General features: G+C 44.1%; 1 protein-coding gene across 2 annotated transcripts in view; it reads right to left on the reverse strand.

The window, feature by feature from the left end:
* PRKDC (protein kinase, DNA-activated, catalytic subunit) overlaps window positions 1-18,014 on the reverse strand; it is a 712,087-nt gene that overhangs the window by 233,209 nt on the left and 460,864 nt on the right. For both annotated transcript variants that reach the window (XR_012244521.1, XM_073631567.1), the window contains exons 61-63: window positions 12,518-12,649; window positions 3,264-3,443; window positions 1,144-1,352 (exon numbers count right to left, since the gene is read on the reverse strand). Coding sequence is in view for 1 of the 2 variants with exons in the window: in XM_073631567.1 (XP_073487668.1) it covers window positions 1,144-1,352; window positions 3,264-3,443; window positions 12,518-12,649 (521 nt within the window). In the remaining variant the exon portion in view is untranslated. The remainder of the gene's footprint in view (window positions 1-1,143; window positions 1,353-3,263; window positions 3,444-12,517; window positions 12,650-18,014) is intronic.

Consider the following 18,014-nt stretch of genomic DNA (forward strand, 5'->3'; position numbering starts at 1 on the left):
GAAAAATGAATGTCAATAATAGCAATAGACACAGACATATAGAAATTACATACTATTCTCAACTTTCCCTAAGTGGAGCTTCTATGCATGAAGGTAAAAAACCTTTTGCATGCAGCTTCCCCCCAGACCCCCCCTCCCCGCAATACTTACCTGAGGCCGATCGCAATCCAGCGATGTGCACGAGAGCCGCTGCTCTCCCGGGTCTCTGCCTCCACATTGGCTGAGACACAGCAGCAAAAGCCATCAGCCAGAGAGGAGAGAGTAATGCCCCGTACACACGGTCGGATTTTCCGATGGAAAATGTGTGATAGGACCTTGTTGTCGGAAAATCCGACCGTGTGTAGGCTCCATCACACATTTTCCATCGGATTTTCCGACACACAAAGTTTGAGAGCAGGATATAAAATTTTCCGACAACAAAATCCGTTGTCGGAAATTCCGATCGTGTGTGCACAAATCCGACGGACAAAGTGCTCAGAATAAATAAAGAGATGAAAGCTATTGGCCACTGCCCCGTTTATAGTCCCGACGTACGTGTTTTACGTCACTGTGTTCAGAACGATCAGATTTTCCGACAACTTTGTGTGACCGTGTGTATGCAAGACAAGTTTGAGCCAACATCCGTCGGAAAAAATCCTAGGATTTTGTTGTCGGAATGTCCGAACAAAGTCCGACCGTGTGTACGGGCATAAGGGGTGGGACTAAGCCGTACTCTGTCTCCCATAGACACACAGAGGTGGCTCGAGAGCGGCTTACAATGGGGGCACTCAGAAGGGGGGGGGGAAGCCCAGAGCTCTAGCAGGGGACCCAAGAAGAAGAGGATCAGGGCAGCTCTGTGCATTGTCTTTGATGGTCTTTGAATATGATGGACAGCCTCACAGACCAAAAAGAAGGCTCCGGAGGCAGGATCAGACAGGCTAAGCTAGACTCTAGATTTGTATAGAAGCTTAACTACCTATAGCTTTGGATCTAATGATAGTTTTAAAAGGAATTTTCAGTTTAGTATTCTTAGCTTATGCACTTTTTTTTTTGCACCATGTGCTAAAACAGAATTACCTAGGATATAAATAGATTTACTTTAATCTGTAAACGTAAATTAAAAAAAAAACACAAACATGTTTTTTTGTTTTCTGTACTGCATACCTTGCAAGCTGTAGCCATCTGATGACATCAGGAGGAAGCTCAGTCCTGCCCCGCATCTTCTTTGCTGGCGGCTCCCCTGGTGGCTGCAGGTGCTGCAGTCCTTTTTCCAGCAGCAGGATACCCAGTGGCTGCTGCAGGCTTTGTATACTACTTGTGCTCACACTTGTTGGGTTCAGGTCAAGGAGTTCAATTTGATGATAACACATATTCTGCAGGGGAAAAATTTGCCTTATTCAAAAGTAAACAAATATACTAGCACCAGAAAAAAAAAACACACTGGAAGCAGATTATTTTCCTTTTACAGGCTAAAGTTGCACTTTCCCAAAAGAAGAAGAATGGGTAAAAGAAAAAGAAAAAACATCAAAAAATCATTGTAGCCTAGGAGTGAACAAGAGAAATCAATCTATTCCCCCATCAACATGAATCACTGTGGACGGAGGAACCAAATTACCAGCTTACCTAAATTACCATTGCGGTGGCACAGTGGTGTAGTGGGTAGCACTCTCGCCTAGCAGTAAAAAGGGTCGCTGGTTCGAATCCCAACCATGACACTACCTGCCTGGAGTTTGCATGTTCTCCCTGTGCCTGCGTGGGTTTCCTCCGGGTACTCCGGTTTCCTCCCACACTCCAAAGACATTCTGGTAGGTTAATTGGCTTCTGTCCAAAATTGGCCCTAATATAAGAATATGAGTTGGGGACCTTGGATTTTGGGCTCCTTGAGGGTAGGGACCGATGTGAGTGTGTGATGTATGTGTGGAGCGCTGCATAAATTGAAGGCACTATATGGGTACCTTAAATAAATAGGGATAATTGTAGACACACACCCACACTCACTCAGGTTGAACTGGATGGACTGGTGTCTTTATTCAACCTTACTAAGAATGTAACAATGTAGCTATTGTATGCAGACAGCGGCAGTACCCATAGCTGCCTGAAGACTCGGCTCTTTCAAATGGACTTTTCTCGAAGCAGGTGGTGCTGACAGAAAACACCCTTGAATTGAATTTCAGCTAATTCAGCAGGAATTGTCAAAAAAAAATTAGATGTCTATGGCCAGCTTAACAATGGATGGCAGTTCAAATATCTTGTCCCTTGTGTAAAAGGGGAAAGGAACATGCTCAGATATGAAAGAGCCTTAACTCTTTTGCTGCCAGAGCAATTTATTTTTGTTTATTTGCCCACGCATACTAAAATGCACAATTTTTTATTTACATGAAAACGCACTTAAGACGCCTGAAAGCAGAGGAGCCATACAATAAAATTATGGTAATGGCAAACTTTTACATCTCTTGATATCTGCGCTACTGTTTATCAAATGTATGTTTTCAGTAAGAAAACTTTAAAGTTAATTTAATTTAATAATATAATTTCTAAATTTTCTGTTAAATATAAGGCTTTATTCAAACTCCTGATCAAAACCATTCTCAATCAAGAATCAGCATAAGGCTCCAGTCACACTTGTGCAACTTCTAAGTTGTACGTTTTCCATTGCGACTTTGATGCAACTTTGGATGGGTGCGACTTTGGCTGTTGACTTTGGCTTTGACTGTTGCACAACTGTCGCATTGATAACATTAAAGGGGTTGTAAAGTCAGAAGGTTTTTTATCCTAATGCATTCTATGCATTAAGATAAAAAGCCTTCTGTGTGCAGCAGCCCACCTAATACTTACCTGAGGTCCATCGCTGTCCAGCGATGTCCATGAGTGTTTCGACCATGCGTGACTCTCCCTCCCTGATTGGCTGAGACACAGCAGTGGCACCATTGGCTCCAGCTGCTGTCACAGACAGTTATGCATGGTAGCCAATCAACTTCTAACCTCAGTTTGTTTAATTCAGCTTTGACAAGAAAAAAAAAAAACTGTAAGCTGATTAGTTTCTAGGCAGAGCTGCACCAAATTTTTCACTTTCCAGTTTTAGTAAATCAATCCCTGTGTTAAGTACAAACATACCAAATATGTTGAGCTTTAAAAAGGAGTGCACCTGAAAAATGGCAAAAAAACTATAATACCCAAAAATTGGCCCTCCTAACCCATGAAATCAGAATATTTAACATGTCCCAGCAATAATCAGTTTATAAAGGTAATCAATGTGTGGAATGGCACAAGTCTGTTATACTTACCTGGATGCAGGCAATGAAAGGTGGGAAGTAGGACACCGTGCTGCTCAAGAAGTGGTTGAACTGACTAAGCAGTTTTGTAACGATGTTGTTCTTGTGGGATGAGCTACTTTTGATCTCCATTTCTTCCAGGATTCCAGAAAACAATGAACTGAATAATTGTTTTGCTAGAGTAGGGTCTCTCTATTGAAAGGGAGAAACTAATGTAAGACTAACAATAATGCCACTCAAAATGAAAAGGATTGTAATTCTGCCATTTCTATTGATATAACATGACGCACTATATATTTGAAAAAGAAAGTTTATATTCACACTGCTTCATTGAAAATAACGTTGTAAAAACTCATATGTATTTTTGATGCGTTTTTGGTGTGTTTTCTGGTTGCCTGACTCCAATCATGCAACTGTGAAATATGGACATGCGACTCAAAAAGCACACAAAAAATGCAACTGCGGTGCACTTTTTGAACATGCACCAAAAATGCAGTATGCAGGACTTTTAAAAATGCACTGCACCTGCAGCATATTGGTGTGAAGAGCTCCACAGGATTTAAAGGGATATATTTTTAATGCATTTTGTTCCACTTTCTAAACACATCAAAAACTGATCAGTGTGAAAGGACCCTTGGTATGGTTTTATACCCAAAGAATGTTTAAAAAAAAAATTATAAAGTATTTTAAATTGTATAACAATACACAACGGTTTCCAATGACGTGTGTCTGTAAAGAAAATAGAATCAGAAAAGCTGCCTCTTAGTTCATTTTACCATAATCAAACTTCTTTTCCACAAAATGCATTCAAGTTTGATACAAGATATGTTGTAGTATGTGTAGTTAGGACACGGATTCTAAAAGAATTGAGCTCTGTCATTTCCAAGCCATTGTATCTAATTTTTAGGGACTCCTTAACCTCCTTGGCGGTAATCCCGAGCGTGACTCGGGTCTGACTTTTACTGTCAGGAGCGGTAACCCCGAGTCACGCTCGGGGTAACATTGCAGAGCATCCAGCGGAGCCCTTACCTTCTCCTGGGTTCCAGCGATGCCCTCCAGTGTCCTCGGCTGTGCTCCGCTGTGATCGCCAGCATCTCACTTCCTAGTTCCGTGCCCTGCGAGCAGCAGCGGCGCACGGGAGCGGAACTAGGCGGGAAATTCAAAGTTCAAAAGTTCAAACACAAAACACACATATAAAAAGAGGTGATACAGTGTAATCTGAGAGGATTGCATTGTATCATCTCAGATCTCACTGATACAGTGCCCCTTGCCCCCAATAAAATATTGAGAAAATGGAATCCAAAAAGCGCCATTTCGCTACAAAACCGCCTTTGGAGCAGTTGAATGACAGCGACAGCGACATGGAGTTGCTCCCAGAACTCAGTGATAGCGAGTCGTGGGGAGATTTGTCGTCTGACACTGAGCTGACAAGTGACAGCGATGACAGCGGTGATGATCCTGCACCTGACATCAGCGATGTGCGCACTTGGTGCCCTATTGAGTGCGATACGGACCAGGTAGCGCCCCCAAGATTTCCCTTCACTGGATCACCTGGGATGAAGGTCGAAGTTGAGCGTGGCAACCCTCTGGCATACCTGCAATTATTTCTCACAGAGGAGGTAATTGAAAAAATTGTCATAGAGACAAATCGCTACCAACAGCAGCAATCCGATACGCTGCATGCCAGGTTTTCCCGAAGCAGAAGGTGGGAACCGGTGACTAAAGAGGACATCTGGCTGTTTCTCGGACTCATTATTCTTCAGGGGGTGGTGGGGAAACCACGTCAGAAATGGTACTGGACCACCAACAAGTTATTGGCCACTCCGTTTTTTGGTACTGTGATGTCCGAATACCGTTTTTCCCTCATCATGAAATATTTTCACTTCACTAACAATGAAGAGTTTGATGAGGCCACGCATCCTGCGCCCAAGCTAAAAAAAATCTGGGAGGTATGCCAAATTATTGGGAACAATTTCCAGCGGGCCTACGTGCCAGAAAGGGACGTCAGCGTGGATGAGAGTTTGATGGCCTACAAAGGACGCCTAAGCTGGATCCAGTATATTGCATCCAAAAGAGCGTGGTTTGGCATCAAATCATACATGCTCTGCGAGTCATCCACCGGATACATATGGAACTCGGTCATTTACACCGGTAAAGGCACGAAGTTCAACCCCAGGTACAGCAATTATGGGATGGCCACATCATCTGTCCTTACACTGCTGGAGCCATTACTGAACCAGGGATATTGTGTGACCATGGACAATTTCTATACGTCGCCGGAACTGTTTGAGATTTTGATCCAAAACAAGACGGATGCCTATGGTACGGTTAGGCCTAACAGACGTGACATGCCATCAATGTTTGGAAAGAAAAAACTAAAACCCGGAGAAATGGTTGCCTGGCAGAAGGGTAAGATGATGGCAATACGTTGGCGAGACAAGAAGGACGTGTGTCTCATGAGCACTGTGCACAATACCTCCACTGCCACGGTCCACACAAAAGGTGGGAAAGATGTGTTGAAGCCGCAAGTCGTCATAGACTATAATTGCACTATGGGAGGTGTCGACCGAGCTTATCAGGCAATGACCTTTTATCCGACTATGCGGAAACAGCAGAAAAAATATTACAAAAAGATTTTCAGGCATCTTCTGGAACAATGCCTTTGGAACGCTTACATCTTGTACCGAGCAGGGAGTGACAGGCCTCTTGTTCATTCAGATTTTATCTGGAAGGTGGCTGAGCAGATTTTTGCCAAACACCAGAAGCCATCAGTTGATGCGAACAGACCTGGACGACGTGCTGTTGGTGTTGCCAACCCAGAACGCCTAACAGGTCGGCACTTTATGGACTATATACCGCCAACCGTTTGCTGTTCACACAGAAATGACAAGGGAAAAAAATCCGAAAAGAAAGCAGGTTCTTTTGTCCGGATTGTGACGTGGGACTGTGTGCTGTACCTTGCTGTAAAATTTATCACACTCAGGATGTTTACTGAATTTTCTTTGTCTGACAAATTTCTTTAGTTTGTATTACATTGTATTACATTTGTATTACATTATTGAATAAAATTATATTATTTAAAATCATGATTTTGTGTTTCAAACTTTATCACATCTGGGATGTCTACTAGAGTCTTGTTTGGTCAGGTTTAAGTAAGTAATTACTAAGAATTGCAGGCCTATAATACATAGCATCAAATTTCCATGCAAAATAATTGTACCGCTTTCAGCACAAAATTCCAGACAGAATCATACCGCCAGGGAGGTTAATGACAGGAATGGTACCACTGGATTGGCGTAGGGCCAATGTGGTGCCTATATTTAGAGTCAAATATGTTTTATTGGGTTTTTACAAGGTGAAACATTGCCAAGCATATTACAATAGTACGTTCAATACATTAATAACATAAAAGAAAAAGACAGTCTTCACAGCATACTTTGAATATAGGCCGGTAAAATATAAATATATAAACGTATGTTAGCTTTGTTTAATTTATGTACAGTTAGTTGTAAAATATCCGATGTATGATACAACCGAGAATCACCTGTTCTGAGGCCTTGTAGTATGAATCAAAGAAGAGAAAAGGAGAAGAAGATAGAGGGGGGAAGAAATCGAGAGGAGGGAATAGATAGGGGTAAGGAGGGTTGGGGAAGGCGAGCAGGCCCTGGCGCAGCACACTGAAGGGTCCGGTCACAGTTTAACTAGGCGGTGTTAGCAAGTTTTTTAGGGCATCTGAAGTGGAGTAATCAATCCAGATAAGCCATAGAGTTTTAAATTTATCAAAAGTATCATTGTCTAGGGCTATTATCTCTTCCATAATATCGCATAATATCATTGACTATAGAGACCCATGAGGACAGAGGAGGCGTAGTGGTGGTTGGTTTTCCAGAAGAGAGGTATAAGTTGTCTGGTTGCCGAAAGAAAAAAATCAAAGTAGGGTACGTTTTTGCGAGGGTATGGAGCCCGGGAGCATGGACAACAGTGCTATCTCTGGCGTGGGTGTTGTTGGTCGATCGTAAAGGCTACTATATATATGGCAAAAACCTGGGACCAAAGGGGCTCTATGGCGTTGCAGTCCCACCATATGTGAAGATAGCTTCCATCTGTGTCTCCACATCTCCAACATGATGTAGGGGTAGATGGAAAAATTCTATGAAGTGATTGGGGATCTCTGTACCACCTAGATAAGAGTTTAAAGTTCTTCTCTTGTGTGTAACAAGAGATGGAGGATTTGTGTGTAAAGTGGAATGACTTTTGCCAGTCAACCAGTAAGAGGTCCCTTCCCAGATCCGTGGTCCACCTCCTGGTATAAGGTGGTAGTTGATCATGGGTCAGTGAGTGTAGTAGTTTGTAAATAGTGGAGAGTAAATGTTTAGGTGTTTCCGAGAGAGAGCACAGCTGCTCGTAGCTAGTCAAGGGTCTATGTATTTGGCAGGAGGAGAACAGGTCTGAGCAGAAGGAAGATATACGTAGAGCTATAAGCCAGTTACCACGTTCTCCTGGTACAATGGGTTTACCCTCGGTTGGATATATGAATGAGTTTGCTGTAGGCCAAGTAGCCTGTAGATACAGGCCCACTGTGTTGGATCCCATGCCCTGGGGGAGGTTGGGATGGTCAAAAAGCGAAGTGAGTGGTAAAGGGTCTGTGGATAATAGTGCTGACAGTCCCTTTTTGTACCACAGGTATAGTGCTGCGGTCGTTAATAGGGAGGAGTTTGATAGGAGAGACAGTTTTTGACCATATCCCCACAGCAAAGCCTGAACATCGGGGATGGAGAGATCTTGTTCTATTGTAGTAGATGCCTTGGGGAATGGACGAGGGAACCACTCTAGGATCCTAGAGAGGACGGCAGCCCTGTGGTACATTTCAAAGTCTGGAAGACCTACCCCGCCTCGTGTTTTGGGGTATGTTAACAGGGTATGGCAGATGTGGGACATCCCTTGTTGCCAGATGAAGCGTATGGACATAGATATTAGGGAGTTAAAGAATTGTTTAGGGATAATTATAGGTATCGTCTAGAATATGTAAAGTGATTTGGAAAGGGTGTCCATTTTAAGTGCGTTGATGCGGCCAAACCAGGGTAACGGTGTCGTGTTCCAAGTATCTAATTCTTTCCGAATACGTGATAGTAGGGGGGGGTAGTTAAGTTTATAGAGATCTGACAAGTTGGATGGGATGGGATTATAATTGGATGGGATTATAATTCCAAGGTAAGGAATGCCCCGCGTGCGTCAGGACGGTGCATGCGCCGTGCATTTCACCTTCTGTACAAGTTCCACTATGGAGGAAACCTTTAAGGGAGGAAGAAACACCTTTTCTTGGGCAGTGTCCAAGACCAGACCCAGATACACCAAGGCTTGGGTCGGACAAAGAGCAGACTTGTCCATATTTAGCATCCAACCTAGGCGTTGTAAAACCCGTACTGTTCTTGACATGTTTTGAACCAGTATGGGGCGAGAGCATTCCCTTAGAAGAAGATCGTCCAAATATCCTACTACGGAGACTTTCTGAGACCTTAGGGAAGCCAACACCGGGGCCAAAATCTTTGTGAAAACCCTGGGGGCTGTGGCCAGACCGAAAGGTAGTGCCACAAATTGGAAATGACTGCCCTCTACAGCAAAGCGTAAGAACCTTTGGTGTGGACCGAAGATCGGCACATGAAGGTACGTGTCCTTGATATCTATGGACGCTAAATAGTCTCCCTTTCTCAGGGATTTTTATTATTGAACAAACCAACTCCATGCGGGAGGATCGGACGTACAAAGAAGTTGAGAGCCTTGAGGTCCAAAATGGGCCTTACTTCCCCATTTGGTTTCGGCACGGTAAATAGGTTTGAGTAAAACCCCTTGAATCTTTCCTCGTGCGGAACCTTTACAATTATCCCCTGCATCAGCAGATGGTGTAAAGCTAGGAATAGGCATCTTCTTTTCTCTGGATCCGACGGAACCCTTGAGTACAGAAACCGATTCAGGGGGATCTCCCGGAACTCTATTCTGTAATCGTATTTTACAGTGGAATGACCCATCTGTCTTAAACCAGTTCTTCCCAGGCCTCCCCAAACAGCTGAAGCCTGCCCCCCACCCGTGAGAGCGGTGGCGCCCCTTCACAAGGTAGACTTGGAGCTGGGCTTGGGTGGCTTTTGGGTCCAGGGCTTCTTCTGACCCTGGGGTCTTTTAAAGCCAGACGGCTGAGGCCGTCGATACCGCTTAGGGGAAGAAGCACTAGATCCTGGAGCATTAGGAATTTTATAAGAGGGTTGCTTTCCTTTCTTTTTAATAGGGAGTAGGGCACTCTTTCCTCCAGAGATCTTTCGGATATATTTATCCAGATCCTCGCCAAACAAGTGCTCTCCATGGAATGGAAAAGCTGCGAGTAGCCTTTTACATGGCGTCTCAGCAGACCAGTTCTTTAGCCACAAGACTCTGCGCATATGAACTGACAGTAACGCAAAACAAGACATCTTTTGGATTGAGTCTTTCAATGCGTCTACTGGAAAACATAAGGCATGAGGAATCTCTGATAACTCCTCGGCAGATTCCTCCTGGCAAGGTATGTTCCTTACCAACCTTTTAAAGCGATCCTTTAGGGATTGGCAAATCCCAATAGCTGCAACTGCTGGCTGAACTGCTGCACCAGCCACCGAAAAGGAGGCCTTTAATAAGGACTCTAGCTTTTTATCAGCCGGATCCTTGAATACCTGGGCATTATCCACTGGACATGTTAAACTTTTATTTACAGAAGATATGGCAGCGTCCACCAAAGGTGTGCTCCATTTCTTCCTGAACTTCTCCTCCATAGGATATAAGACAGAAAACCTTTTTGGAGGTAAGTATATCCTGTCAGGGTGCTCCCAGTCCGTGTAAACCACCTGCTCCAGTAACGGATGCAAAGGGAACGCTTGGGAAATTTGCTGAGGTCGCAAAGATCCCAAAGTAGAAAAGGAGAGTGCAGACTCCTGAACCGGGGGTAACTTAAACCCAATTCATGCCATCTCAATTAGAGATTGGATAAACATTTTTTGGGAATGGGAGGCTGAAATTGGCTCTTCAGAGCCAGAGTCCTCAGCTGAGGATCCTTCAGCCTCTCCTTCCTCTCGGTCCTTCATGACCACCTCTTCCAAATCCTCTGCCAATTCTGGTTCCAGATCACCTGGACCCATCTGGCTATAAGAGTCCTGGTGCTCTAGTGACTCTCCACTTGGCCCAGGCTCAGGGGAGGGAGATCTATTACGCTTCCTCCCCCCCTGTGTTACAGAGGCAATCATGCCAGCTATTTTGCCCTCAAGGCCCGCTAAGGCAGATGCCAAATGCTCCTTTGTAACATAAGCCGAGGCAGGTATATTGGTAGTGGCCACTATGCCTGACAAATGCAATGGCTCAGCCAGGCCAGATGCCGCAGGTCTTTCGGGAAAAACTGAGGCTGCATCAGCATGGGGTTGGTCTCCTGTTTTTAAAGGAGGTACTCTTACCCCTGTGCTTGCCTTGTTCCCTATACCTCGTTTTCTGGAAGACATTGCTTACACACGAGGAAGAAAAGGAGTACTTCCCACAAACTATAACCAGCCTTTAACCTGTCACCACTGTGTCCAAGACCACCAGACTCACGTGCCCAACTATCGCTCTGTGTTGTCCACGTGCACGCCAGGAGCTCCATGCCTATAAGGCATTAGCTTGAGAGTGAGCACGCGTATCAGCGACCGGCGGCACGCCCAGCGCACGGCGCATGCACTGTCCTGACGCACGCGGCGCATCTGCGACGCGCACACCGACGGCGCACACACACGCCAGTGGCGCGCGCATGCGCACACCAGTATTCAAAAAAAATGCGCGCCAAACCGCCCATCTGTAATCCCAGACACAGGCTTAAGGTTACCAGCAGTTTCAAAGGGATATATATATATATATATATATATATATATATATATATATATATATATATATATATATATATATAATCCCAGAGGGAGTACTCACCATCCCAAGCAACAGGGCCTGTCTTACCAGGCCCAATCTTCCCCCATCACGGCGGGTAGCGCCTCTAAGTAAGGACCTTCAGGGACCGGGTCCCCCATATATTGGGGTCCACACCCCTGGACCTGTAAAGCACCCTTTCTGGTTTACCTTGGGCAAGATTGACCAGGAATACCAACTTAACAAGGGTCCAGCGCCTATATAGGACACATTACAAGCAATACCTCGTTCTTGAACCGAGGTTCGGGTACCATCCACTTTAGCTTTGTTAAGCCATCCGAATGGATCCGATTATAACGTCCTCAGTGGGACATTTTTTGAAGAAATTTGAAGAGCTTCAACAGCCATGACCACCACCTTCAAGACACTGGCGAAAAAACTGAGGTACTTCCGGTATAGGAGGGGTTCTATGGGAGGAATTGTCTTACTATTGGTTGCCAGTGTCCAATCACCTAAAGGTAAGCGTTTAACCCACATAGTCATTATTATGGTGCTCTGTGTCCCGTGATGTACGATAAAAGAAAAGAACTTGAAGAAAATTTTGAAAAACAGAAAGAAACATTGGGGGATTTGTAGGAAAGGTAGGCTGGTGGTCCAGTGAGTAGATATATTATAATCCTGCTTGCCACATAGGTAATCCTGTTTGCATAGAGCCCTATTTTTTATTTGTTTTCGGTTTATTTTCTGCGTACAACATAATCTTTTATACAAAATTACTATTACCCAGTATTAATACAGTATTCATTTTGGGAATGCATATTTATTATAACATAAGATATCAAACACATAGGAAAGTGCATTGTTTTAAAGCTCATTGACTTTCAATAATGGCAGGCCATAGATTATCTGAATTTCTTCACCAGTTGCAGGAAAGAAAATCGCTAGATTCTCCCATCAACACGGTCAGTGTTGATGTTGGAATCCCTCTTGCGGAGTTACTGAGGCGCAGCAGCGCTTTTATTTAGCATCAAACTTTCAAAAAGGCAACACTTATACCCAATAGGCATTTTCAGTCAATAAATAATAAGGGCCTATTCACACTATTGTGTTGCAGCAACATGCACAAAGCCATGACATTTTTTTTTGAGTGAACTGGAGGTTTTTGTGAAAGTTGGAGTTTGATTCAGGTATTGTTTAAGAGTTTTTGGTGCCTTCAAAAAATAATAAACTTATTGTGTTTTTAGATGTGTTTTTTCCTCAAGCAATCACTGAAAAAATCGTAGTACATAATTTCCTCACATTTTCGCAGTGGAGCCGATTTCATTGTATTAAAAAAATGAACAACATCAACTCACATGTGCTAATGCTTGCAGAGGGGCAATGAGTGAACTGTATGCAATCTGAATATCTGGCAAGTCTCCATGCCGGTAACTTCTATACAGAATGACTTGAGCATCTTGCTTCCTCTTTTGCTCGACTTTTATTGCCTGGAAAAAAAAAAAAAAAAAGATGATGATGTATGCTTTTTCTTGCCATGTGGGCATTTTGTAGCACCTGGAATGAATGGTGTCCATTGCAGTTACCTTTAAAATTTACACAGTTTATCTTTTGATATTTGCAGTGACCACAAATAAGGGTCAACCTAACTGGAAAGAGTTAGATAGATGCAAGGGGTATGCTTTTCAGCAGACACTGATTTTTTTTTTCTGCCTGTAACATTGGCAAAAAAAAAAAAAAAAATCCTGTGCAGGCAGAAGTACATGTTACTCAAACAATTTTTATTTTATTTTGAATGCCATAATTGCCTAATCATGGTGACCACAAAATCCAGAACAACATCTAATCTTCTCTCTAGTACCTGAGGTTAAAACCTGCAGCCTAGTCTCAGAGAGTTTCGCTCTCACAGAGTGAACACAACTGGGGACTGCAAAGACTGCTTCCTAAAGTCTTGATCACTTAAAAATAAATAAATAAATAAATGCACATGATTATGTTTTTTATTTCTTAGGAGCCTGTAAAGAATAACAGCTGCAATCAGCAGATCCCATATGCAATGTCAGGCTCCTGCAGACTGTCAGTACCAGCTGTGCCTGTACCTCCCGTACGGGCTGACAGTTGCTGAAGTCCAGGAAGATCAATGAACTACAAACCAGCTGCCGTGATGGAAGATGATATTTGTAGTGCATTCCTTCAAAGAACTCTGCGAAAAAAATATGTCTGCTGTTACAATGGGGTATTGGATTGGGATGCGGGCAGGTGCTTTAGAAACATGTTACCCTCATATCCTTTAATTAACATTCTCCAAGAAATGGTATAATGGCAATATACTGAATGCGAACACCAAAAGTTACTTCAATCTTTTTAGGTTAGGTCTGTCATACATAATACTTTGCTGTCAAAATAGAAGATTTAAGTAGTGGGGAGGGGACTGACCGGGATGGACGTGTTGTGAGCTGCTCTTCCTGGTCCAGGCGATCACCTGCAGTAACTTCCAATGATTTGACCTTCCCTGATTTCCCCTGCAATGGTGCACGGATCTTTCTGAGACAACACCTATAGCTTTGTGTGAGATGGTAAAAGAAAGCTGTGTGCAGCTGAGCCTTTTCGAACCCCGCTGAATACTGGGACAGTTGTGCAGAGATGCTTCGAGAGCTCCCGAGTCTAGTGAGAGCATCGTGCCGAGCGGAGAGTGTATCCAACTGGGGTACACGAGCAGAAATGGATATTACCGAGAGCTGCACGAGCAGAGACAAGCCGTACCCCGCTGGGGGATCGCATCTGGAGACGAGTCCTTAACAAAATATTCCAAATCCCACCGAGTGCCCACAAGTTGAGCCGAGGGGGGCTGAATCTCACCAAGGTCTATGTGTGGGGACGCTGGGCACTCCTATACATTACCGGGGAATCCGCAGGTAAACCGGAGAGGATTCAAAAGCTTCCGGGTCCCCGATATAACAGGGCAACATCTCCCAGTCTCCCTAAGTTTATTGGAGGAGGATATAAAGAGCAGAGGGAGCATTAAGGGCAACTCATAATGAATGTAAAAACGGAATCCCTCGCCGAGAGATAAGGTAAAAGGCTGGCTGATACGAGTATATATCCTCTTGCCTTCTGAATGTGAAAATATTTTTGACATTTATCAATTTTTGGTGGCTTAAAGCCTTAAAGACCTGGAGATATAGTGATTAAAGGGGTCAGAGGACAACTGAATGTGGTAATACTTATGTGATAAAGTTCAAAAGTGCCTGCCATTTGATGATCTATAAGTGCATCTTAAATAATAGACACTATAGGTGAGAGCTACACCTCTCTATTTTTAACACGCTATATACGAAATGCCACCTAAAAGTTCACATACGCAAAAAACAAAAAGAGGATTAACAGGGGGGGCGGTGAAAAACCACTCTATATCCCAAAATGTGCCAAAACAGACATTAACCACTTGCTTACCGGGCACTTAAACCCCCCTCCTATCCAGACCAATTTTCAGCTTTCAGCGCTGTCGCACTTTGTTTTCAATCTTAGTTTATTTTCAAAAGTAAGAACACAAAGAATATAACAGAAAAATACCATTCTTTACAGTTTGGCAACACATATAGTATACATAGAATAGTGAGGTGTACTTTACCCATGTATAAACAGGAGTGATCATTTTAACATACAGCTTTCGGTGAACTACTGGTATATCATATTGTATATTGAAATCTTTATTCTAAGAGAGGAATAATATACGGGTGGGGGCCAACATATAATGAACCTTGTAGTTTCGCGGGTTGGTGTTATCTGAGGGTTCCCTCTCAACGAATTAGACTGCTGTAGAAGTCTTTTATTCACCTATTATAGATAATCAAGTCATTTAGCTAGTCCAAAGATATGATCTTTAACTATATATGTGAGTGGTCGGTTCAGTACTTAACAAAGAGGAGACAGAAAAAGTCAGAAATAAGAACGTGAGTAGAAGTGTGGGATGGTACCTGAGGCACCAGGCACTCCAGCATGGCTAATCGGCGGGTAAGGGTGGGGTATCTCTGACCCAAAGGGAAAACTCATCAGAATAGCGAAACATGGACCATGAGGTCCAGGTGGCGGTAAACTGCTCCTCCTTTCCCACTTCCTCCGCCAACAGGCGCTCCAGATCTCTTATCTGGTCCACTTCAACCACCCATTCTCCCAAGGAAGGCACATCTGTCGTTTTCCAATGTCGGGGGATCACTGTCCTAACTGCTGCCAGAAAGTGGCGCAGTACATCTTTTTTAATCGACTTGAGGGGGCCTGGGAGTATAGATAATAGGGCTATCTCTGGTGTGGGTTTGATTGATGTCGCCATCAGCCTGCTGTAAAGATCAAAGACCTTTTGCCATAGTTTCCAGATTGGAGGGCAAGCCCACCAGATGTGAAGCATTGTCCCGCTAGAGGACAGGCATCTCCAACACACGTCTGTCAAAGAGGGGTTAAACTTTTTAATATCTACTGGGCATCTGTACCACCTCGTTAATAATTTAAACCCTTTTTCTTGGTTCTTGGTTGCCAGGGAAATCCTATGCGTTAGGATAAAGCTTTTTTGCCAATCAGTGGGGGAGATGGAGTGTTGCAGCTCCGCTTCCCATTTCTGTGTATATGTTGGAAGGTCAGGGGCATATTCGTTCAGTAGTAGGGAATACAACAGTGATACTACATGTATTGGTGGGTCTGGTTGTAAAAGCAGTTCGTCAAAGTCTGATGGGTCGGCCAGTATCTCTGAGATGGATGAGAAAGTGCGTATGTATGACCTTATTTGACCCCTTTGTAACCACATTGTTGAGGTCCCTAATTCCGTACGAGAGGGTATGTCCGTTCTCAAGGATGGGTCAGCGCGTAAGACCTGTGCTAAACGTCTATGGCTATCCCTACTCCAGGGTCCAAATCTTAACTTGTTCGCTGCTGGGGGGAAAGCCGGAGTCCCGAAGAGAGGGGTCATTGGGCCCTGGATTTTAGACAATTTACTCGCTGAGATCATGCGGTCCCAAATCTGGAGAGTTTGGCGAGTAAGAGCAGTGGAGAATAAGCCGTCCCCACGCCCAGCCATAGGGGTCCATGGCAGGGCGCAAAGATCAGCCTCATTAAGATATTTCTCTAGTTGAACCCAAAGTTTGGAGGACGAGTGGTGGAACCAATCCACTATACGCACGAGTACCGCTGCCTTATGGTATATAGAGGCATCTGGGACCCCCGCACCCCCCCTGACTTTCGGGAGAATCATTGTGTCATGTTTTATCCTGGGGCGACGTCCCTGCCATATAAATTTAGAGAAGATCTGACGGAGCCTTTTGAAGAACGAGGTGGGGATATAGATAGGAATGGTCTGGAAAAGGTATAAGAATCGAGGGAGAACATCCATCTTCAAGACATTCACCCTACCCAGCCAGGAGAGCTGTTTAGAGGCATATGTGGTCAGATCCGCTTGAGTTCTGGTAAGTAAAGGGGTGAAGTTGCTGGAGAATAGTTGGGATGAGACTGTTGGAATATGGATTCCTAGATAGCGGATAGATGTGGAGCTTGTCTTAAAAGGGAAGGAAGTCGTAAGCTGTTGTAGAACCGCTGTTGGGAGTGAAATGTTGAGGATTTCTGACTTATTTAGATTAACTTTAAAATTACTAACCTCTCCATACCTCTGAAACTCCTGCATAATGGAGGGTAGAGAAATTTGTGGTTGGGTTACAAATATGAGTAGATCATCAGCAAATAGGGCAATTTTAGTGTGTAGTGGGCCTACTCTAACGCCATGTATGGCCGGATTGTTTCTAAGGGCAATGGCTAGGTGTTCCATGACAATTACATAAAGAATGGGGGACAAGGGGCACCCCTGCCGCGTTCCGTTGTGTATAGTAAACTTAGGGGATAGGGAGCCGTTTAGTCTAATCCTAGCGGAAGGAGATGTGTAGAGGGACATTATTCTGGAGATCATGTTTTGGCCTAGACCTAGTTGTTGTAATGATAAGCGGAGAAATTGCCAGTCGACACGGTCGAAGGCTTTTTCCGCATCGACTGTGAGAAGGCACAATGGGATATTGTGGGCCCGAGCATAATCAGCAATGAGGAGTGTTTTTAGGGTGTTGTCACGCGCCTCCCTTCCACTCACAAAGCCAACCTGATCTAGGTGTATTAAACGGGGTAACAATGGTTGCAACCTATTAGCTAAAATTTTTGCGTACACCTTTAGATCTACTCCTATTAGCGAAATTGGTCGGTAATTAGCGCAAACATTCAGGTCTTTGTCTGGTTTGGGGATGAGGGTAATATGTGCCTCTAAGGTTTGTGGTGGGAACACTGATCGTTCAGAGATGGAGTTAAATACTTTTGTCAAGAAGGGAGTAAGAAGGGTAGCAAATTGTTTATAGAATTTCGGAGTAAAGCCATCAGGACCCGGGCTTTTACCAGATGGGGTAGAAGTAATGGCGCGGGCAACCTCGTCTTCCGAAATCGGGGCCTCAAGGTCCTCTATCGTCTCGCCATCTAGAGTGGGTAATGCAGTTTGCTCGATGTATAAGGCTTGTGTTTCCGCTGTAGTGAGGGGAGGATCAGTGGAGCTCGCTGCAGGCATATTATATAGGGATTGATAAAAGTCCCGGAACACCTGTCCCATCTCGGAAGGTGATGAGACAGTTTTCCCAGAGCTGTCCCGTATATGAGGTATAAAGGAGTTAGGTTGTTTGGTGTGGAGGGTGCGAGCCAGGGATCTACCACATTTATCTCTAAATTTATATTGATGAAAAGCTAGTTTGTTCGCAAACGTGCGGGCTGATGCCTCATATAACTCTCTAAGCTGGGTGCGAGCAGAAGAAACCTCCGTAAGCAGTTCAACCGTCGGGGAGC

The sequence above is a fragment of the Aquarana catesbeiana genome, linkage group LG05, assembly GCF_042186555.1.
Source record: "Aquarana catesbeiana isolate 2022-GZ linkage group LG05, ASM4218655v1, whole genome shotgun sequence".
NCBI lineage: Eukaryota > Metazoa > Chordata > Amphibia > Anura > Ranidae > Aquarana > Aquarana catesbeiana.